Source organism: Eleginops maclovinus, chromosome 9 (assembly GCF_036324505.1).
Source record: "Eleginops maclovinus isolate JMC-PN-2008 ecotype Puerto Natales chromosome 9, JC_Emac_rtc_rv5, whole genome shotgun sequence".
Lineage (NCBI taxonomy): Eukaryota > Metazoa > Chordata > Actinopteri > Perciformes > Eleginopidae > Eleginops > Eleginops maclovinus.
This window is the reverse complement of record NC_086357.1, coordinates 14,946,073-14,970,787: the sequence shown is the minus strand read 5'-3', so window position 1 is coordinate 14,970,787 and position 24,715 is coordinate 14,946,073. Positions and strand designations below refer to the sequence as shown.

The 24,715-nt window shown below is 38.4% G+C and overlaps 1 protein-coding gene across 2 annotated transcripts in view; it reads left to right on the top strand.

Moving 5' to 3' along the window:
- LOC134869510 (homer protein homolog 3-like) overlaps positions 1-24,405 on the top strand; it is a 41,920-nt gene extending 17,515 nt beyond the window's left edge. For both annotated transcript variants that reach the window (XM_063891189.1, XM_063891187.1), the window contains 7 exons: positions 1,098-1,229; positions 1,717-1,824; positions 9,641-9,777; positions 13,852-14,008; positions 18,140-18,250; positions 19,282-19,362; positions 20,969-24,405. In XM_063891189.1, the coding sequence (XP_063747259.1) occupies positions 1,098-1,229; positions 1,717-1,824; positions 9,641-9,777; positions 13,852-14,008; positions 18,140-18,250; positions 19,282-19,362; positions 20,969-21,154 (912 nt within the window). In that variant the 3' untranslated portion in view covers positions 21,155-24,405. The remainder of the gene's footprint in view (positions 1-1,097; positions 1,230-1,716; positions 1,825-9,640; positions 9,778-13,851; positions 14,009-18,139; positions 18,251-19,281; positions 19,363-20,968) is intronic.
- The last annotated feature ends 310 nt before the right edge of the window (positions 24,406-24,715 follow it).

Below are 24,715 nucleotides of genomic sequence, written 5' to 3'. Positions count from 1 at the left end.
CTGCTATAAAAATCAAATCAAGCTCTTTACTTCTGCAGTAACATACTGAACTCAGCAGTGAATCAACAATATTTTCTTCATGTTGCATTAGTATTACATCAGTGTAGGGGTTCTTCTCCGTGTAATATCATATGACCTGCATTTAATTTTGCCTCCCCCTGTGCACCCTGTCCTGTGTTTGTTTTTATAAATAAAGGGAAATAAATGTGTTTTCCATTAGGTTGTGGCTGTAATGGGTGGGGATGCATTAGTAGAGGTTGCACAATGTCAGCAGTTTATTTATAACACACCCACATTTGGTCGTACAGCATCAACAAGAACATTGTAGCCCCTGGGAGTCCCTACAGTGACATCATACTTTGTTAGCACATAAAGGAAAGCCCTTTGTAGTTTTCAGCCAGTGTGCCAATTTAATACACTGAGGCTTGAAACTTTTGTAGAAGAGACCAAAGAAATCTACGTTTGGCATCAAAACCATATCATTAGACTGTTAGGATGAAACGATCCCTGAACAGATCATCGCACACCACAACAAGCTTTTTCACTTTGCGATCTGTCTTTATTTGCACGCACAGCTATTCCTTAGAATAGAATCTTGCCACGTTAATTATTGTAGCTAGTGATAAGGAAAGCTATAGAATTCAAAGCAAGCAGCATGTTGACTGTGATTATCTGCTGCACAGTTGGCCTCTGAATGATCAGATTGAAATCAGCACATTTGCTGCTCAAGTACATGCAAAGAAAAAAACTAAATGAGCTGTAATGAATTTGGCATTTAAAGGTGACATGCATGATTAATAATCTTCGAATTGATTTTTGTCCTTGAAAATTACCTTACTTTTTTAAAACAGGCTTTTTAAACACAGTGGATTGATAAATGCATTCAAACACGAGTTCAACGTGAGTTTCCAGAGTAGCTGTGATGAATAAACCTTCATCAAAACTACTGTTGTTTCTGATTCACTTGAAGATTAATGCCTTCAACTGAATTTATTTATTTTGCTTTAGATAAATATTGTGTTTTCATGTGAAGCATCCTATCATTTATCTACTTTGATATAGTAATTTATTACTTAATTTATTCCCTGTGTTGTTAGGCCATCATCAACAGCACCATCACCCCCAACATGACCTTCACTAAAACCTCCCAGAAGTTCGGCCAGTGGGCTGACAGTCGGGCCAACACCGTCTACGGACTGGGCTTCTCTACAGAGCAGCAGCTGCAGCAGGTAAACGCCGCTCACACACACGCATTTTTATAAAGTAGGTCAAATAGTTTACATTTTTTTTAACATATATTAGAGGGGGAAAGGTTCGGGATATGGAGAGGGAGACTACAGTCATATGATCATCAATGTACATTAACACTTCTCTTATTCTATTAATGTCTCATGCAGCCGGATCTAATGGACACATTAATAATAACCCATTTTCTCACCATGATCCAGGTTTTATTAGTTATTTATTATTACATTTTAGTTCAAGATTTTTTTTTTGCTGTGAGAAAACATGACCTTAAGAGATCATCTTTCTCCCACATTTAGCAAAATATGCTTAAAACTTCTCTACTCTCAATTACAGATAAAGAACATAAAAGGGCTCAGACGTCAAAGCACCTCCACAATAAATGACTACACTATAATTAATAAAGTAGTTTGGTATGGTTTTCATGATATCTCAGCAGACAGAGAGTAACTTTTCTTCTCTCTCCTGCAGTTTGCAGAGCAGTTTAAGGAGGTGAAGGAGGCGGCACGTCTGGCCAGAGAGAAATCTCAAGAGAGGTTTGAACTGGCCAACCCGGCTCTCAACATTGCAGCTCCAGAGGTAAAGCACCACTCTAATCTCTTAAAGGTTTTTTCAGTTTTTGGCTGATTAAAGAATTCTCCAGGTTGAAAAAGGAATCCCCGTTTTGTCCAAATAACCAGAGTGATCAGAAAAAAAGGCAACATCTGCACAGTAATATACATTTTCACCCTGCTATTTTGTTGTAATCTTAGCATTAAATGAATTCCCTTGCGGAAAACGTTTTCCTTTTTGTGATGTGAAAATGTTAACCGCAGACTTCCCGGCTTCAGTGAAACTCTAAAATGAAAAGCCAAAATACTGAGTGTTGTGGATTATCCTGTGTAATCAAGATGTATTCTTGGAAAGACACATTATTGTGTCACACTTTATGGATGAGATATAAAACTAAATCTGCATGGAGGATAGTTTTATTAAAACTCAAATAATTATTGGAAGTTTAAAAATAAGATGTTTAGTGTCCCCATCATATGGAGCAATCTGTCCATGGTGTGAAGAAACCAAGAAGGAATATGCCAGTAATACTAAGGATGTTTTTGCTGATCAGACTTGAAATGGTTTTAAACAAGTGAAAAAGGTATAGACGTGGCGTTTAATAAGGATGGACAACAGAGTTTAGTGTCTATAACCCCAAGGCCAATACAACTCAGTGGAGCAGTTATACTCCAATGAACTCAATGGCTTCGTTTCTATTTTAAACATATACAGAAACACAGGGGATTAAATGTATCGCCATCTGGCCTGGCCATTATTCTCCCATTGGTTAACTCCATTAAAGGATTTCATGCATGACAAATGGAGATGGGAGGCAGAGAGAGAAGGTGTTGGAGGGGTAGTAATGGCGGGGACTGAAAGGAAGAAGCATGAGGGATCAGGAGGATGGGAATGAGGAAAGATGGAGGAATGGAGTTGAGCTGAATCATCTATAATGAAAGAAAGCTGGCTGCTGCTGAAAGGACAATGGTCAGCTTTTATCCTGCCAGTGTCCGTGATTTCTGGTGGAATGGATAACTCTGATTTGGAGCGAAAGGTTTGCCTGTAGTGGGAACTTTCCATTCGTCACCTTTCTCTCTCACAAAACAAGCCACCCTGTGGTGACTTTACAAGTACACCACAAGACATAGTTGTATTTTTATAGTTTTTGTGATACCTGTAGCATTAAAAATAACACCTAACACACATCCTGTTGGGGTAACTGTGATTTAATTGTTCCAACATGGAGGAAAAATGTCTCATGCTATCTTTGGGAAGCTGCATAGCAACTCTGCTAATCTTGTTTATTAGTAAGGTGTGCTTGGTGTTATCATTCGGAGTATAAGTATTAGCATTAAGAGACTGTTGTTGTAGTGACATGAATTTAAAACAGACTAAACCAGTGATTGTGTGTCTGCACTCAAGTCCAAACAAATATTCACTCAGCAGGTCTACAGCCTCATGCTGCCGACCACGACCTGAGCTCTGAGACCCTTGGATAAGAGCTGAAGGTTTGTCTTGTTGTTTATTTAGCGAGGGCAGAAAGAAAACACTGCTGGATAGGACAAAACAGAGAGAGCAGCAATAGCAAGGACATCCACAGCACAAGAAGTAATAGATTAAACAATATATCATCAATCTAGCTGACATTTGATGGAAAAGTGGTATTGCATATTGTTTTCATGGAGAGCATTCTAGTAGAGTAATGATTTAAGGGGAGATGGCTCAAAATTAAGTGAAATACTGTCCTTCTACACTAAATGAAATTACATTGTGTAAATTATTCAGTCTTGAATGTGTCAAAATGTTATCGATATTCACTCTTCATTTAATTGAACACCTACTTTTCTTAAACACTTATATGAAACCAGGATTCAATGGCAAAAGCTTACTTTGAATTTAAAAGCAATGATCCTTTTCCACATGTGCTGCATGCTGATATTGTAATTCCCTCTAGTTGTACACGTGTGAAATGAATTTCTCTCTCCTGCATGTCTCTGCTTTGGCAGTGAACTGTTCTGTAGGATTTAGCAGTACACACGCACACGCGCACTCTCACAAATGAATGAGTGAATTTGTCAATGGCGGGGAGGAAACTGAAGTGCACAGTTATTGCTTGACACACATAGGTCAGGGACAGCACACAAGGTGTTGAATCATGTTACCACGGTAACCAGAGACTTGTTTGCCTGTTGGGTTACACGCAGAGCCAGGGACACATGGTCAAGCTAAATTGATTATTTGAACACACACACACACACACACACACACACACACACACACACGCGCGAGGCCTGGATAGAGCTGCGAAGTCAGGCTCGGGAGCAGTCTGTAGTGATTTTCTAGAAGACCCAGCAGCCATTGATTTTGTGTCAGGCAGTAAACACAGAGGGGTTGTTGTGGTTATTATAACATCTTATAACTCACAGCATCATGTTGTAAAACACGGTAGTGCTGACTGTCTCCCTTTGTGATATACAAATAATACCAAATCAATGTGGCTGTAATGAAAAGTTAAGAGGTCCGTTGTGCTGATATGGCTATTATATATTAACATGTGTGTACAGTTTTAGTGGAATACTTCACCCCAAAAGTAATCATCTCATTACTTACCCTATAATAACTTGGATTTGTGGAGAAACTAGTTTATCTTCCCTACCTACTTTGCAAACAAAGAATAATAAATCTAGGAAAGTGTGAGATAAATCAAGTACATTGGGGCCATGTTTAACAACAGCAAAACTAGATCAAAACATCTGTTCGCAAACTCTCACACAACTCGCGTATTTTAATCCAAGCCTTAAGCACTCGTCTGTCAAATATTGTGTTTTAAATGGTAAGGTTTAAAATACATTTGTTTCACCTTGAATTCTCTTCACAGTAATTCAAGGTAACGGGTGATTGATTGATACACAGAGGGTATTTTTTTTATTGAGTATTCCTTTGAAGCTTTCTACAACTTTATGTAATTCAAATAATGGCTTTGCTTCAGTTAAATGTTAGTCAGAACAAATTTTGGTTTATACAGTGCTAGAGAGAGGCTGCGGCATTTTGTTCTTTTTCTTCTGTATAGGTTTTACATCACATTCAGCAGGTCGCTAGCAGTCCTGGTCAGTAACCATCTACAGCAGTACTGCAGTGTGCCTCTGTGCAGCCTCCAGCTTCACAGAGCACACATTCTGCTTCTGAAATGTGATGGCAGCAGGGAATCTGCATGAAGTAAAGCTCAGGCTTTCAGGTTTATTTGCAGAGCTCTGAGATAAGATGGAGGGGGATATGAGGGAGTTCAGTGGGATAAAAATGAAGAATAATAAACAGAGCAAGATAGAGATCATTATAGAACTGACTGAAGTGGAAAACACAACCATGCATTCATGTATATGCATTGGTTTTATTTAAGGTTTTCGGTGTTGCCCTTGCCATGTCTATGGTGTATTAAATAGTCATAAACTGCTAAATGGCATCATTGAAATCAGGGGGACACTGAGCTAGCTGTTTCCATTCTTTATGCTAAGCTAAGCTAACTACACTGGCTTAAGCTTCATATTTAAAGCCCAGACATAAAAGAGGCAGCAATTGTTTTCCTCAAACGCCAAAATGGAGAACAAATAGGCATATTTCTCAAAATTTCAAACTATTTCCGCAGTACAAAGCACTTTGATTGAGATTCCCTTTAAAAATAGTGAGCAAGTGTGGAGAAAAGTCAGAACTGATTGCTTAATGTAATAGATAATGGGTTGAAATGTCAAGCCTTTGCCGGTGTAAGTGGTAGAAGTAAGAATGCAAACTTGTTATTTTTGTCTGAAATAAAACCTGAACATGTAAAAGTCTTTTAAAAAAGACCTGTGATGTTTATGAGCTAATATCGCAGGGCTGGGATGTTTTCAGTCAAAACAATAGTTAAGAGCCAAGGGAGCCACACAATAAAGGTAAATAAATGTCAAAAAGAGTGTAGAAGAAATGTCATCTCTGCACATAAATCATGTAAGCAACAGTGTAACACAGCAGATGTGTCATTCTTCTGACGGGTAACAGCTGTCATTAGTTTGCTCATGTTGAGTGGAGCTTTTTCCTTCTGCCATCTCCTCTCATACATGGTATCCATGCAGATGCAGAGAAGCAAACAGAAACCATACCATTCATTAATATTTTAGACCACAGACTTGGCATTAAAGCAAGCTAAAAAAGTGTGTGTGTGTGTGTGTGTGTGTGTGTGTGTGTGTGTGTGTGTGTGTGTGTGTGTGTGTGTGTGTGTGTGTGTGTGTGTGTGTGTGTGTGTGTGTGTGTGTGTGTGTGTGTGTGTGTGTGTGTGTGTGTGTGTGTGTGTGTGTGTGTGTGTGTGTGTGTGTGTGTGTGTGTGTGTGTGTGTGTGTGTGTGTGTGTGTGTGTGTGTGTGTGTGTGTGTGTGTGTGTGTGTGTGTGTGTGTGTGTGTGTGTGTGTGTTAGGAGGACAGGTGCTTCAAGGGAGGCCTAAGCATGTACCTCTGATTCATGAACCCATGAATAAATAAATCAGGTGTGTGGTCTCAGTGAAACACAGGGTGTAGAAACAGGAGCTTTAGAAAGCTAGCGGAGCAAATGGACTGATGCATAGATAAATAAGTAAACAGTGTAGATGTACTTTAGATGAACAGTGGTGCAGAGACGTCATGATGCATCCTCTCAGGAAGTCCGTTTTAATATTTGAAGTATCTAGGATTTAGCCTCTTCTGAGGAAACCCGGAAATGTTTTAAGTGGCTGTTTTAGGGTTGTTAAAATAAAACACACACATACATATTTATTTAGGAGAATCATAGTTTATGTTTTTTTAAACCAATGTTATGTTCGTTTTTGTAAAACATTCATTCAATCTGTCTCTTTGGATGTGCTCACTGCTCCGCGATCACACGGCACTCACTCTAACGTGGGTGGGAATGTGAACCCTCCCTGTTTTCATACAGTTTTTCTTTGTCCAGGCTTCAGTTTCAACTGCACCTCCTGCTGATGACCCTCTTTTTGCTTTTGTTCCCTCCAAACTAATCAGACACATGAAATAAATTAATACCTGTGCAACAATGAAAAACAGTGAAATATAAGCTTTCATGAACTGAGCATGGAGAGAAACACTGTATGGTCAAATAATGGCATGATTCTTAATACTTTCTATTCTTTCTCCTCATGCCTCTTCCCTCTCCTTTCCCTGCTGCATCATGGGACACCTTCATCTCAGCTTTCCCAGGTGAGTAAAAACACATACTCTACCCCACCATCTAAAAGCTGTGCAAAGAAAACCATCTTCTTCTTTTGTAAGGGAATGTGGTGTTCGTAGTCATGCATCTCAGTGTAACATGGCCTATCGTGCTCAATAATTCATCTGGAGTCTGATCAAAGTTGACTTCAGAGAAAATGTAGCTTTAAGACACATATGGCCTTTGCTACAAAAGAGTAAAAGCTTTAATGTTTGATTTAATGTCCAAGATGTACAGAATATGGCAACATGCAGCTTAAATATTCTGAATTTTTGTCCAAAAATGAGAAGATCCTCCTTGTTCCACACTTCACTGATAAGGTTAAATATCCCCTGAGAACAGACAACACACAGACTTGTCCTTTAAAACTTGAAAAGTCCTTTGAACCCTAATTAGTTGCCAGTCGTGGGTTTGTGCTTTATTGTTTCTGCCTTGTTCCACTCAGCCAGTTAGTGAATAACATACGGAAAAACTGCTGTAAATTTGTAATCCCATTTATGACTTAAACATGATCCATGGCATGAATTATTCAGAGATACGCCCGATCCGTTGGCTTTGGGGCCGGAATGGAGTTGTCTTAGCTTTGATTTTTCTCGTTCTCGGGTTCCTTTTCCCTGGACACAGTGCTCATCCACATGAGTCGGGCGTGTTTTATATCCATATTCGGACAGAGAGTCGCTCAGCTAGAGATGATGAACCAGCATCCTCGGGGAAAAACGATCCGACTCAAATTAATAATACACGCCTTTTCTAGAATAAGTGCAGGGTTGTTATGCTTCAGTGAGGCCACTTGGTCGTTGGCAAGTTCAGGTTTAGGTTAGCAAAATGAAAGAAGGAGATGGGGGTGGCGGTTAAGAATTGTGTCCAAGCTAACTCATCTGCACGCTTAAAGAAAAGGAGACTCTCTCAGTCTGCTCTTTCAGTCTTTTAGTCTACAGCCTCAAACTGAGGAAAATGGATCTCTAAACTGTGTGAAAGGAAGCTTGAACCCATTTCTGGGCAGCAGGGAAGGAAAATATCAAAGCAGATTGGTTGCATGTGACTGCGCCTGGCTGGAGTCGAGCCATCTGCATGCCGTCATGTTCAGAGTCAAGTCTCTTTTTGCCAGAGGAACATAAATGGCTCTTGTGTACTTTATTACCATTCAGTTTATTTGATGTGTATTTTATATTTTAGGGAACTGCTGATGATATAAGAAAAAGAAAGGCAGAGACGGTTGTCTTTTATTTAACAGGTTTATTTTAAATATATTGTCAGGGTTAGGACTCAAGTGCAGAGTGAACAAAGGGAGGCAGGTATGGGTCCAAACAAAAGGCGAGCTTTATTCAAATTAAAGCTGTACTATTAAACAAAGAAAAACCTCTACACTAACCAGAGGACACAGGGACACCAGGAACATGAACAGACGGACGGACAGGAACAGGCACGTAACATGAACAAGGCAAAGTTGGAAACGACGACAACCGCACAAGGAACAAGAGGGGAACAGAGACTAAATACACAGGCGTGATCACAAGACAAGACACAGCTGGAGAGGGGAGGAGAAACACAAGGGCAACAGGTGAACACAATGACATAATCAGTCACAAGAGGGAAACTCAGACAGGAAGTGAAACTAAACATGATACAAGAGGGGAAGACATTTCTAAATAAAGCAGCAAACACAAGAAAACTAAGACGTATAAAGAAATCAATTAAACTACAGGATCTAGATGCTGACTGATTGTGAAAACTTAAGATTAAAAAAAGACATGAAAGACATTTTTTAACAGTCTTGTAAGGGGAAAGATTATCTTTATGCGTTACAATAACACTACAATATACAACATACAAGAGGATGAGGCTGGAAAAGAGTCCTTAGGTCTTTAAATGGCTTGGATAAAGTTGGAAAAGGGAATATCTACAGCTGAAGCTGAAGTACAGCTGCTGAATTTACTTTTATATAAGATTGTTTGGAAATTATCTTTAAATATTATCTTACTATTATACCTATTAATACACAATTAAATCAGGTGCCAATTAAATATTCAATTCCACTAGTATTTCAGTACTGAGTGGAACCTGCCCTGTTAATGAGTTTCTTTCCAGATGTGTGTAGTGTATATAATATCTCAACAGATATATACATAATTGCAGGGTCACCAGCAGGTGCATATCTCTTTACACTTAAACACAAGATGAACTCCTGGAACAGGGAAATGTACTTCAGTCATTTCCTGTTGAATAAGATATCTGAGGCTTTATGCACAGAGGGCAGCTGGGCTCCACACATGGCTGCTCGCTCTGCAAGGAGCCTGTTTACAGGAGCCCAGATGGGAAACGTGAAGCGCTGACAGGCTTAGCGCTGTCTTGTCCCGCTGCTGTGTCATATCCATTTTGTTATGAGGACGGCACTGGATCTGAAGACACTAATTGGCTTGTTGCCAGCCTCACTTCTAAACCCAGCCAAAGCTTAATTAATTATACATAATCATGTGTCAGCTACGTAACATCCACCAACTCTAACCTATGTGTAACTTACCATATTGGGACATTTAATGTCTTCAAGAAAACCTGCTTTACAAAAATGTACTAGTTGTACCCTGTTAAGTGCTCTGCTCATGTCCTGTGTGTGTTGTCTTCCTTGCTGCTCCAGGAGCTGTCAGAGGAGCGCCACTCCCCGCCGCTGCTGACAGTTAATGGGCCAGGCGAGGAAAAGCTGTTTCGCAGCAAGAGTGCTGAAGTCGAGCTGACGGTGGAGAAGGAGAAAGTCAAAAAAATGTTGTCTGAAGGGTAAGGACACATTTTTTTGTGTCAGGAAGTATATCATGCTATTGTGTGCATCGGGCTTATGGACTGGAAAGAAGACATATCAGCTTTAATTTTTTCAGCACACGCCGTTAAGAAGCACTAACATAAGTGAAGTTAAGAGTACATAGTCGAACAATATACCAATTTTAAATCTTTACTTCAAAATTGTTACTTTAGTAAAAGCACCAAAGTAATGTCAACAAAATGTACGTACTTAAACAACTAAAAGCAAAAGTACCTCTTTTGCTCTTTTTATAGTGTTGTATTATTTTAGAATATTACATAATTTTTGTTTTTATCACTTACCTCATACCCTTTTGATGTAGTTCATCAATGTGGAGCCAATCTTGGATACTTTGTATCCTCCTGGGTAGATTAGTAGTATAGTATTGTACCAAATAATATAAGCATATCATATGTTTTTTAAGAAATAATTACCTACCACTTATGAATGTGGTTGAGTGAAAGGATACATTTCCAATTGAAATGCGGTGAAGTATAAAATAGCATGAAATGCGGGTAAAGTAATGCCTAAAGTAAATATGGTGAGTTACTTGCCACTGCTTCATTTCAGATTTTTAATAACTTGCAATGATTCGAACATGGGGTGACAGCCTGTGAGATGAGCTCATTATCAAAAGCATTGTAAGACTTTTCAAATGTTCTTTTTATTCCACGTACTGCTAGGATGCACCTTAAACACCCCTGTCCAGTCCAAAATAATGAATATTTAACTATTAGACTAATGTTTTTTCCTTTAACTTGTATAGTGTTCTTTTCTTCCCAAAGGAAATGCACACATTTTATATTACTTAGTGCACTGAGACCAACTGTTTGTGTTCAAAATGTTATGTTCATTGTGCTACATTCAGGAGACAGAGGAACATTTCCTTCACATTGAATGTTGTTTTTACACCTCACTGCTGTTTTGCATAATGTTTTTTAGGCTTAAAATAAATGCTTTTATTAACGTGCCTGGTAGAAAAAACACATTTTATTATTTCTGATAGCTACATGGTGTATAATGCTATAGTAAATATTTCATGAGTACTTTTAACAGACAGCGAACTCTACTTATATTTTATTTACAACATTTATTTGACAACATGGTGCAGTGCCAAGAGATACAGAACAAAATAATTCCTGCAGTGAAAATGTACACTTAGAGCACATGATATTTATGAGAGAATATTTATTTTGCAGCAGCAGTAGCATAGTTGTAACACAAACACTCATAATAATAACACACAAGACACAGAGACATAAAGCACGTATTAAAATAAAGCAGTGAGGGCTGCAGATGTGAGTGTGTGGGAGTACTGGAATGGAAATGTTACTTGTTAGAGTTGAGAAAGTTTACTACAAAGGTTATAATCTCATCTCCAGCCCCCAGTTTGGCTACATGAGCAGATGAAAATGCCCTGAGCATTTTGTTGAGCTCTATACTATACAGCGTATAAACTCAAACTGTGGGAAGCCTGTCCTCAAAAATGACAAGCCGTTAAACTGCAGAGTTGCCCAAAGTTGTCCCACCATAAGGTTCAGTTTTGCCCTCTTGATGTTTCTAGCAAAAAGATTGATACAAATTTATGAAAGAATATTAATGATTATTCAAGATTATAAATCACTGTTTATGCAGGAACTTGGAAGCTTGTTTATAAAACGTAAATCTGCATCACACTGCTTTTCTTAAGAAAGGTTTCAAGTGATTTTAGTTGTTAAAATAGAAAAAGCGTTCACCATTTTCCTGGTTTCTTTCTGGCTCATAGCCAAACATCTCATCAACCACTGAAAGCTGTTCACAGTTTTTTTTAATTATCCTTCTATAAAACAAAGCTGATCTGGGAGCAGGTTTGTAGAGACAGCAGTTGGGATTAATTCTACAAACAACACTTCCATCCTATTATCCGTCCAGAGAGCCGAGCTGGTAGCCACACTGTCTTTCTTAACTGAGAAGGGAGCATCACATCCCCGAGTTAATTTCAATTACAAGGGCCTATTATGGGAATTCTTATGATTAAAGTCTAAGTAATAATGTAAAAATGTTGCGTAAACCAAAATAATTATCAACTGAATCTGCAGCTTGGCTTTTTTTTTCCTTTTGGTTCACTCTCACCACTGTCATCAGCGTCATTTTTCGGCTACAGCTGGAAGCTCTAAAGACCACTGTATAGCGTATGTATGAACTGAATATTGTACATTAATCCAAACTCCAAATGAATGCTAACGTTGATCCATATCTGTGGATGTGCTACGTTTTTAACATTTCCTCTTGAAAACTGTTAATGTTGTCGACCTTGTTTTTGCTGCCTCCATGTGGCCAGAAAAAACATCTCTTATTGCATTGAAAAATAAGTACTGCAAAAGTTAAGGATTGTAATCCCAAAAATAATCTCCTCCCTATCACTCTTTGAGGCGAGATACACAGATGGGCTGTTTGGCAGTGTCTACATACTTTTAACATACATTGTGGGAGATAATTTAACCCATCAACAGTGGCATGGACCGAGAATGGATACATGGAGAATATGTAGACCTTGGATTTTCAGGACAGTGATCCTGGGCATTGGAGTCTGACTGCAGACTAAATGTAAAAGGAAAAAATAAATGCAAACATGGTTTAAAGCATTGAATGAAGTCACCTCTGTGAGAAAATAACTCACTCTTGTAAGATTTGTTCTCTTACTCCGTTTTTCGAATAAAGCACCACAGACAGCAGGTTGCTGTGTGAGGAGAGGTCTTCTGTTTCTCTAGTTCAGAGTTCTCAGAAGACCAAACTGTTGGAAAACATTCTTTCAGTCATGACCTAAGGTCTTATTTTTCTTGTCTGCATCTACAGTATGATGGAGGGGGTAGGGAACAGGCAGACGTATACAGTATATGAGTGTGTAACCAGCCATCCCTCACTGCCGATGAATTTAGCAGCTCATAATTGTTGTCGTCATCCTGGTTCCCATTATTGATAACTCGACATACCATTTGAGACCATGAATCAGTAAAACACTCATACCGTCTGCTTTAAACCTATCGTCCTGACATTTTTATTTCCTGATTGTCCAAAGCCTATGCACGCTCTTTCTCCTGTTGCTATGGTGAGCAGTTTTATGGTTGCCAAGCAAAGCTGTTAGTTTGGTTGTCACGGCAAAGAGTTTCCTTAACTGTCGTGTGTGAAAGCTTTCTGGTTTTTATTAAATATCCCCACTGACAGTGACCTTATTTATTTTTAATGTTTATTTAAAAAATATGGCATGCTAAGTGTAAACAATGTAAGTTTTAAAATTAGAATCACAGTTAAAAAGAAAAAACATAATCATATTTTATTATTATTAATAATAATAATAATAATAATAAGTACTTTGCATCCTAACAGGTCAAAATAAAAACAAGCCATACTTTATTTTAAATGTGTTGGAATTCAGTCCTTTTATTTGCACAGCAGGCCTGATCCATATCTCACACACATGGCAGGATAATGCTTCACCTCTGTTGCTTTATTTCCCTGCCACCCTCTGGTCTCAGTAATTATCTGCTTTTAAAGAGTCATACTTTTCTGAGTCATACTGTTCATACTTTGCAAGTTATGAGCATAAATTTAAAAATAGGAAATTAGCAAACTGCTATAATCTGGTGCAAAGCATCTTATCTCTATTTGAGATGTATGTTATTTTTGTACCTGGTCCCTGACAACTAAACAAAAATAACTGACAAAGTATACAATAGAAAGATAGGAAGGAGAAGTTGAAAAAGATTGTCTGTATTTCAGTGGGTAAATACAGTTTGGTCTTTGAATTAGTGGAAGAAAAACCAAAGACATTTAAAAAATCTGGCCCTATGGCTAATAAAAAATTCAAATGTTTCCGAACAACTTGTGCAACATGATATAAATGTCGTTATTATCTGCTGCATTTTCATCTTTAGCAATGCCTTTCCCGACAGTAACAATCCACAAGCTCTAAATCTACACTCCACAATATTTTGTATCTATGTGAAAGGTGAAAAATGTTCGGGATTCCTGTTTTAAGTTAAGTCTCTGTTCTTTCTGTGTATTCCTCTCAGGTCCATGTGTGAGATAAACCTGGAGGCCGAGCTCTTCACGCTGCAGGACAGTAATGCTAAGCTGGTGGCAGCTCTGCAGGAAGCCAACAGCAGCGTGGAGCAGTGGAAGCAGCAACTGGCTGAATACCAGGAGGAGACCGACCGCCTCAAAGACCAGGTGATGAACAGAGTGGGCAAATTATACCCATCTTGATACAATACTCCTGCAGCTCAAAAGTAACTTTAATGAACTGAGAAGTGCTATCATAATGTCTGCCTGTTTAAAGCTGAGACTGTTGAGGTGCTGATCATTCAAAGTTATGCTTTACTTTAAATACAATACTTTGTAATTTTACAATCACAACATAGGGTCTTAAAAGAGGTGAGGGGGGGGGGGGGGTTATCTGCTAATAGATCAGCAACATGTATTTTCTGTTGTCTTGGTGTAGTAAGAGATCAAACAGTCATCACTAAGATATACAAAGATAAAACGCTGCATAAAACAGGTTTGATCAGTGCCACGAACCCTGCACAGACTTCCTGTTTTGATTTACTGTGCTGAGTTTAATATTTGTATATCAGTGCTGCACTAAGTAGTTCTCTGCTTCCTGTCAATACTTTCTGACCCACAAGAGGAAATATGAGGTCTAAAAAACAGGTCACTCTATAAACCCTATTTGAATTAGGGTTATCTGCATATGCTGTAGAGCAGTTTTTCTTTATGTAGTTTGTGTACTCTGAATCATTAAACAAAAATCTGGGAAACTAAATACTTATTGACAGGAAAGCATTAGGGAAATGAAATAAAACTAATAATTGTTTACGAAGTAAAATCAGGTTATAATTTAGACCAAACTCATATATTCGTATGCTTATATTCTAAAATTACAAATGAGATGACAAGACAAATTTGACTCTTTGTTTTGCAATGTTTTTGGTTATAAAACCATTTTTCTTTCTTCCCCTACTTTGTGACCACCCAGATAGCAACGGGAATTATTCAGACTTTTTTTTATAAATGCATTCATTTATAACCATCACATTAAAATCCCCACAAAGACTTAGTCTCTTCTGAACTGCAGATGCATTTTTCATCCAGCCCTTCCTTGGGATATTTCTGTTGACAGGCTCCCATGATAATGGCAGACATTTCATCTTTCATTTCGAGAGAGGAACTTATGCCCTTGGTCAAGCTTAACAAAGCTTCCTCAATGCGACAGAATTAAGTGCTGCTGCAACCAGCCTGCAATGGAACTATAACCACCAGTGACAGAAAACCGGCCCTTTTTTATTTTTAGCTCACACTGTGGTTTCATCTATATCTGCGAGTCCAGGTGAAGGTTACCCCCCAAACACAAACACACATTTACACACACACTGCAGCAAAGTCAACCAGGTGGCTGAAAGTAGAGCAGGCCGCCAGGGATTGGCAATTGGGTTTGAGGGGGGGCAGGGTTTATTTTTCAATTTTTGGGGGGGACAGGACACCCTTTACTGCCAATCCTCCCCCCTTTCTGCCCCAGTTAGCGAAAGAACATAAATCAAAATAACTACAGAGGGAGAGAGGCTGGCTTTTTCTACCTTGTCACACTCTGTTTCAGCCATATTTGTGTTCATCAGCCTTGTTTGTGTTGATCCACAGCAGAACATTTATTTTCGTTGTTGACTTTGACCCCTTGGTGAACTAATGAGAATAAGCAACACATGGAGTTTAGTACTTTGGTATATATATATAATTGTAGCAGACTTAAATAGATTTTATGTTCGTCTTTACCTGGATAACATTTTGCTAATTTATTTGGATTTGTTTGGGATTTTTAACTACTGTACGTTTCGGAATAAGATGTCAATACAAATGTATCGTATTCTGTTTATATATACACATACAATAACATTTGTTTCTCAATTAGTTGACAGCAAAAGGTTTCTAGGATACAATCATTTAGAAGTAAATTGGAGATTTTGCATGTTTTCTCCATGTGTATTTGTGTGGAGTTCAGACACAAGGTGCTGGTGCCTCTGGGGACAGTGGCTGTCACACACTCAGAGTGGATGATGATGATGAAGGTGTTGAGTCCTCTGGGATCATGTGGACCCTTAACGTGGCGTAGCATTGATTTTATGAAAAGGGACTTTGAAAATACAGAGTAGATGCTAAAGGAAGGGAAAGAAAGTGTTCACAGAGCAGGAATCCCTCTCTCTCTTCACACACACATTTACATTTCAGAGATTAAGTATTGGGATGATTACTGCATCACCATCTTCAAAATAACCTAAAGACTGAGAGGGTCAACATTTAATTAATAAAATGAATTATTACCTGACCACAAACTGTTATTAAACTTGGTGTAAAGCCCAACTGTAAAGTAGCAAACAAAGCTTCTGCTGTCGGATGTCATCGTGACTCAGGGTTTATCTAGCACATTAGAGTACATACCGACATGAACAGGCACATTTTTTATCCATTTAATCCAATTTGTAATCACTTTCATGTACCATATGTTATCTAAATATCTTCATGGGAGGGCCGTCAGGTTTGACCTAACTCTTTTCAACTTTTTCAACATTCAGATACTCAAAATGTACGGAGTTCAGTTGATCTAATGTCAGATTGTGAAAACAAACAGCATAATGTTATATGAGCCTTATCAGTTAGAAAGTAATCTGTGTAAAGCTTGTTATGAACAAATCCTCTTGGTTCCAACACTAGGGACAAAATTATATTGTGGTCTTAATCTGATTACTCCTAGCGCATGCAGAAATGAAAGTGTTTTGTTTTTATTTTGAAAGTCCAGTGAGAATTAAACCAGCAACCGGTGCAGTGTTTGTGCTCTGCTCTAATCCGCCAGCTAGTAGATGAACATTGAGCCACAAAACTTTAAATCACACCACGTTCAAACTTCAAAGGCTGAACAATTTGTTTAGTCAAAGTGTCACTCACCATCTTTGGCTTTTCCATTAATATGTTAAACACAAGGAAGTGTGTCAGATTGGTGGGAGAAAAATAATGAATTATGTCAAGTGTGTGTGTGTGTGTGTGTGTGTGTGTGTGTGTGTGTGTGTGTGTGTGTGTGTGTGTGTGTGTGTGTGTGTGTGTGTGTGTGTGTGTGTGTGTGTGTGTGTGTGTGTGTGTGTGTGTGTGTGTGTGTGTGTGTGTGTGTGTGTGTGTGTGTGTGTGTGTGTGTGTGTGTGTGTGTGTGTGTGTGTGTGTGTGTGTGTGTGTGTGTGTGTGTGTGTGTGTGTGTGTGGAGATATTCAAGAGAGATAAGCGGAGAATGAATCCTGTTTATGTAGATTGATGTGTGTAGGCGAGGTGACCCTCATACTACTTGTATATTTGTATGGACTATATCATTGTACTTGAAGGTAGCTGCCGTTATGTAAAACCCTTTTTAAAGCAATGATGATGATTTCCATAGTGCATGATTGAGGTAAAGGGTCATGTGATTTTATAAAATTACACCCCATATCAGGTTTTAACAATATTTTCAAAGCTTTTCATTGGATCTCAGCTAAAAGGAAATCCCAATACATAACTGCTTAAAGATTCCGATGAAACTTGGTCTGATCAAACTAAGACTAAAAGGGTAAGGTTCGTTTTTTTTAGGTTTTCTAACTGCTAAAGGGATTTTCAGGAGTAATTTAAAATCAATACAATGCTAAAGGACCTCTGTGCTTGAGTGTAAGATGGAGAGGGGTTTATCATTGTTACATGTTGTGTTTCTCTATGTCTAGTCTGCTGCAGATTTTCATTACTAAGGCTTCAAATGAGAACTATGTTGTTAACAAAGGAGACTCTTTTGATAAAAAATGATATTCATTGTTATGCCTCCACGTGGGCGACAGCCATGGCAAGAGACAAAAGGTTGTTTGGTCTGTTGGTCTATTTGTCCTTCCCAGTCTCATAAATGCGATGATTTAGCGATGCCATGAAGGAATGTTTCTTAAATGTGGCACAAATATCCACTTGAAATTAACTGATCAAAGTGTTACTTTCAGAGTTATTCAATATGTCCCTAAAAAGTCATTACATCTGTACTTACAAAATGTGAAGATAGAGTTCAAACTGAAGTACTTCAGCAGCTCTTGGATGGATTGCCATGACATTTGGTGCAGACATTTCTTGCTCCCAGAGACCACCAACCAAACACCGGCTGACATTTAACATTTTCATAATGATTTGAAAGATTGAAGAACAGCCTCACAGAGCCACTAGCAAGACGGTTAACTCTTAATCTTATCTTATATAACATCTTTGAGTGAAAAGCACTTCATAAATTAATTTAGTTATGAAATATGTGTGTTGCAGGTGGCAGAGCTTGAGGGCCAGCTGGGACATCCTGCTGCTGGCCAGTCTGCGAGAGAGGAGCTGAGTCGGTCCCTGGAGGAGCTGGAAGCACAGCTGAGCGCCAAAGATCAGGCAAGAAGACAAGTTCCCTGCTCTCTGTCCAAGTTTATCTCCTAACCAATAAGAACCATCCGTGTGGAAAGCCAGCCTAGAGAAGCAAATCATAAATTGCCAAAAATTAATTGGATATGATTGCATTCAGTTTTTGAAAATAGAGCCTCGATCTCCACCTGATGAAGGTTTAAAACAAATGTGATAGTTAATAAATGTATGAAGAAAAAATTGTTGGAAAAGTGTAGTGCCAGTATGTATACTCTCTAAATCATCTTAAGACTTCAAATAAGATCTTTCCGATTCAATAACCAAAAGATAATTACTGAACAAAATGTTGAGAAAAGAAAGTTCTTTAGGAATCTTACTTATGTTCTTCTTTTGTGTATTGTAACTTTATTTTTTGGCCTCAACCAAGAGAGCTTTGCAAAAATACCAGAGCCTTTATTAACTTTTTCCAAGTTTGCTTTAGTTTTAGTTTAGTTTTTATATCCCTGTTTTGGGCCAATTACATTTCCATCAAATGCATGCTGGGCACAATCAACCAAACCCCATTTTCTCTGCATAAATAAAATGAACCATCAAATTAAATATCCCTTGAATGGTAAATGGACTTGTACTTATATCCAGCTTTATCCAGTTTTTTCGACCCCTCAAAGCGCTTTACATACTACATGTCATTCACCCCATTCACACCCATTCATACAGAGCAGTACAGTTTTTGCTCTAGGTAACTACCTTTCACACACATTCATACACCGTTGGCCATGCCATCGGGAGCAAATTGGGGTTAGGTGTCTTGCCCAAGAATACATCAACAAGTTGACTGCTAGGGCTGGCATCTAAACCAGTTTTAATTTTGGCTTAAGTATTCATGCAGGTGTCCCCCTCCTCCCCTGAAACATCAAGGTGCCCCAAACCATATCACCAACCTCAAAAATGGCTTTTAGTGCAAAACATAGGATGAATCTTCGATGATCTGACCAGCAGGAATGGTGAATATGTGGAAAGAAGAGTGGTGTTGTGACAGTTTCAAATCACTCTGCTTTCAGGAGATTCACAGTCTACAGAGCAAGAAAACAGATGTGGGTGAGCTGGAGAAGGAAAGAGAAGAGACCATACAGAGACTTGAGGTGAGATGCAACAAAAAGGTGTTGTTTTTCTTTTACATAGAAAAAGGTCATGTTGCAGTCGATTTGCTTATTCCCTTTTCACCCCAGTAGACAGTGAAGAGGACCCAAAGAGAATTTCTTCACTCTAGTAATCCTTAGGAACCAACATCTTTCTATACGTAACTCTGAGATCTTTCAGTAATACGGAAAATCACAAAAAAGCGTTCAAGATTTCAATGGCTTTGATGTCATATACACAGGAGCTACAGTGTAGAAATGGCAACTGTTTTTGTGGACATTCTAACTCTTCAGAACAAAAATATATAGTCTACAACCGACTACTCTTAAAAGAAATATGAGAAATAGAACTGGTTAATGATTTTGTTCTTCTCACCTACATTGTCATCATTACTAAATGACAAAACTATTTTTATTGACAGGGAGGGAGATGAAAGCATTTCTCCTTCAGTGTGAACAGAGACATTCATTGTTTATGCTGTAATTCATTTGCAAAGAGTTTAACACTGCAGTCTTTACAGAATTTCTAATCAAGTCCTTATTCCAGTAAACCAGTTTTACTGATTAGTACTACTATATATTCATAGCAGAAATGTTCATGGTGTGTTTCATATGTGACTCATGTATCTGGTTCTGTTATTTCCACCATATAAGATTTCTTTTAACATGGCTCAGATGGTTTGATATGGGTGTACATGCTAGACTAGAAACGTTTTTTTATTGCTCTAAAAACCAAACAGGTTCACATGATATAAAATCTAAGTACTGATACTGTGGCTGAAACAAAGGATGCCGAGTGCAGACCTGCAGTAGGGAATCGGTATAGGAGAACTCGTACTTCAAGGAGAAATGAATAGAATCAAGTCTCCATGCTAAGGCAGGTGATAATACCTGATGCATATTTCATAGCCCTAATTAGGTCCTCCATCAGTTTTAGCAGTGGTGTCAGATGTGAATTATGTATATTCATATTTGACCTTTGCTGTCCTTGGGTTCCTCCCATAATCTATTCATTGGTGCATTTGGCATACTGAATAATATTACTCACAATTGCACATTTAAATGTGCAATGTAAACAGTTTAGAGCAGTTTATATATGACATCCTTAGTAAACTTTATTTCAGCCACACAAGGAATGATAATTTGCATGCATTTAAGTAAAGCTAAACTGTTTTTTGAGATACCAAAGTGCCTTTTAAATAAAATGCTTCATTGGTCACACTACAAGTACTAGTTTTATCTGCTACTGCTACTCGCTACTGTGTGCATCAGTACAAAAATACACAAATATTGAAAGATTAAAGGTGTGTAGAGTCGCACTAGGATAAATTGAACTCATGCTATACTAAGCTAGCAGATATAAATATGCACACGTTTTAGTTTGGGCTTATATTTCTAGACATTCTTGACCAGAGGGGTTTAAAATAAAGCTCTGCAAGTGCACTCCAAAACTAAATTCATTATTCATTTTAAAGAGTTCTCGTTGCACATATCACAATAATGCAAATATAGTATGCAAATTCAACACCAACCTATGCAGACAATATATCCAAAACTACATCCAGATGAGAGGAAAAAGCTTTACTAACAAAAGTTAATGTGTCTGCAGGATCTGGAGAGACTCAACAGTGACCTGGAGGATCAGGTCAAGAGTACTGAGAACACACTGGCATCTAGCCGGGAGGAGCAGAACCAGGCGGAGGCCGAGGTCCAACGCATCATCGAAGTTCTGGACGTCAAAATCTGTGACCTGAACGACTTGAGACAGAGCCTGGCAAAACTCATCGACAAATAGCCACAGCGGCAGTCGAGTTGCATCTCCATCGTCAGCTCTGCTTCCAACCATGGGGCTTTGATTTGTGTTTTAGTGGTTTGTCAGCAGGGCAACAATCAAAGCACTATGGAGGAACATTCGCTGATGTTTACCTTCATGGATCTGCGTTCATGAGATCGGTGCAGGTAAACAACAGGTATCAGAAACCTCTTTTTAAGGTGCTATGTGCAGAATAAAACAGTATTGTGACATTAATACTGCAGCCTTGGTATGATTATCATAAACAGTTGACCGTGTGGTCTAACTTGCTACTACATGTTATGTCATTTAGCCCCTGAAGAGGATAATAGGATTTATAGTTTTTAGTCTTTTCATTATCTGCCATCAATGAACAATCTGAAAGCTTTCCACCAATTTGCTCTAGAGCAGCAGCACTCGCCTCCTCTTTATGAAGTTATAGCAGTCCAGCGTGTTCTGTCTGCATTTTATATTGTAAAACATTAGATTCTGAGTAGTGGCTCCTGAATGGTCTGAATTGTTTATGGTAATTTTACTTAAGGCAGAGGATTGAGGTTATCATTTATTGATAGCAAATAATACTTAAAGCACCTTGAGGAATTGAACCAAAATGAACTCTGTGCTTGCTATTTTGCAAAAGTAGACATGTTATACCCGTGAGTCTGATTTGATGGGATGTATCTTTATTTAATACCGAGAGGGTGATCCACTTTTATGAAATGATTACTTGAAATACTGAATTAAGAGGCAAAAACAAACTACGAAAGAAACAAAGCAAGTTCCTGACTGTTTAATAAAAGCTTTCCTGCAGAGAAGGTAGACCTGCAGTCCCAAAACATCACACCTATTAAAACTTTAAATGGTTGAAAAATAAAGTTTTATGTGCAATTAGATTTTAATACCTATATGAATCATAAATATTTGATCATAATTCTGCACTTCTGGTTTATAGAAACAACAATAAAACTGTCTATAAATGTTGTGTTGGCTTCAGTTTGGCAGAAGTCTCCTGACACATTAGACAGACTATATATGAAGTTAGCCCTGTGGAGATAACCTTTTATAGATATGTATTTTCTCCCAATGCTTTGTAGGGCTCAGTAGTCACTGCAAGTACTAGACATGTCTACTTTTACACAATAACAACTTTGAGTACAGTTCATGTTGAGGACACCATATGTTCATTACTGTGGAACTGTACATAGGAAGAGTTTGGTCAGGATAAGGACACATCGAGGCAAAAACACCTGAATAACACCAGCTCACCATCAGCCGGCTGGACTTGCCTCACACCAGCCAGAACAAAACAAACTCATAGATCCAACACATTTCCCGAACTTGTCCTCCCAAGAATAGCCATTGTACAACTTTTTTACTCCATGTCTTCTAAGGACTGCTCTTTTTCTCAACACTATATTCTATTATTCATGCTCATTGATGGGTTACTCACTGTCAGAATGGGAAATTGGAGATTGCTACCATCTGATTTTCTGTTAAATTCAAGCTGCTACAAGGCCCCTTTACCGGGTAAATCAGCATTTGAAGGAGAGGTCCAGACATGTTGATGTGGCCTGTGGACAGAGACACTACTTTCCCACCCTGCTGAGTTCAACCTTCGGGCTACACTTGATTACGTTTGTGCCAAGTTTGTTTTGTTTACATGTGTTAATGTTCACAAAACCATCCGGTTCTACTTTATGTACATGTTCTTCTTTGCTCAACACTAACACTCACCATAACAGTAAACAATAACCCACAGAGCATAGATCACAAAGAGAGCACTGCATGAGTTCTGCAGTAGCCCGTAGCTGCGTGTGTACGCACAATACTTAGCAGGCTTCAACATGAGAGCTCGATTTCAAAAGTACTTGTCTGTCAGCTTTGTATGCGAACCTCTGATGTACAGTATCTATTGATTACCCCTCCCGATGACTTATTGATTTCATCATGTGACAGTAATATAGGTACAAATAATGTGCATCTCAATATGCAGTAACTGCTACAAGCCTATTAACATGTCGAAGTGATGGTAATATATTAAACTACCAGATAAAGAACCCTTTTATTACATTAACCAGCAATTATTACATATAGGGGTTGCTGATGGTTTATTTATAATGACACTGTTTAATATATAGCTTGAGTTTGATCTCATGACCTACCAGATTGCACAGAAATATCACATTTACTGTCCTAACGCAGTACTGGCAGTCAATGTTATTTTCATCAATCTGTCAAGTTAGATAACCACATTGGAGTTCTGACATCAGCTGCTACCTGCAAGAATTAATGAATTAGCAATAATGTTTTTAGCATAGATGCCTGATCATAGATAATAAGACATTGGTAAAGCCTTTTCATCGATTTCAACAACAGAAGTGCTTTTTCACAACTGGATTTATTAATGGCTTCACCAGAATATGCCCGATTGCGACCAGCCTTATATTAAGCATGGAGTAAATGTAGAGGCCATCGACGCCTCTGCTCAAGCTCATCATGGTTGATGTCACAAACGCTTTGCTTCACCAGGGCCTTATTCCAGTGTAGCACTAATGCACAATAACGCTGTAAATACATTACTGTGTATACACACACAAATGGGAGCTAGTCTGCAACAGCAATTTCAGTAATTTCGTAAGTTTAACTTTTTTTTGAAAAGATATCTATGAGACAATTCAAGGATCTGCTACTTATGTACATATTGTTTCAATATGGCTGCCCTGTATTTGCATACATTTTCTAACCCCTTATTAAAGGGGATGCTTTATTCTGAGAAATGCATTAATCACCAGCTTATGCACAATGAGGGAAATCAGAAAAATTAAATCGTACAGTAAACAATGTTTTTAATACGAGAATCCTTTTTATATTGTATACACTGGAATAAGGCCTTTTAAAAACCTGTTCAAGGCCACAACAAAAATGCAGCACCAAAGATGCACCACTGTCGTGATAAAGCCACTTAACTGGAAAAACACAACTTCATCTCAGATGTTTTAAATCTTACTTGTTTTGATGTAATTGCTCAGTGTCCACATTTTATTTCAGTACGACCCAAATTACCTCACAATGTGTTGGTCAATAAGAGGAAAAGAGATGACTGGCGTTGGTCTGTTCGGATGCTGTTTTGATCTTTTGTAAGAATACCTTAGCTTGTGGAGCGCAGATATTTGTATGGTACAGTATTTGAAAATATGAGATGAGTTCCTTATATTTGTATAGAACTGTCTGACATTAAAACCCAGTCATGCAAAGTCACTGCTGTGGTCTTTTGGAGGGGAGGGCAACAAAAATTGGATTTTCTAATCCACCACAAAAAATGTCAAATTACTTGCACCTGGAAATGTGTTAATTGACCCGCATAGTTAGAAATGCATTTGGTGACTTGTTACTTTGTGTAACTAGGTCAGACTGACAAACGGGATGTGCCAAATTGAAACCACTCTTTACCAGCCATTTTTTGGAGTGCACCCACTGTTAGTTTAGAGCTGAGCCAGTTCCAAGCAGCAGGGTTACTGAATTACCCAGATAAGAGGGTGATTAGACCTCTTGACATAAACTGCT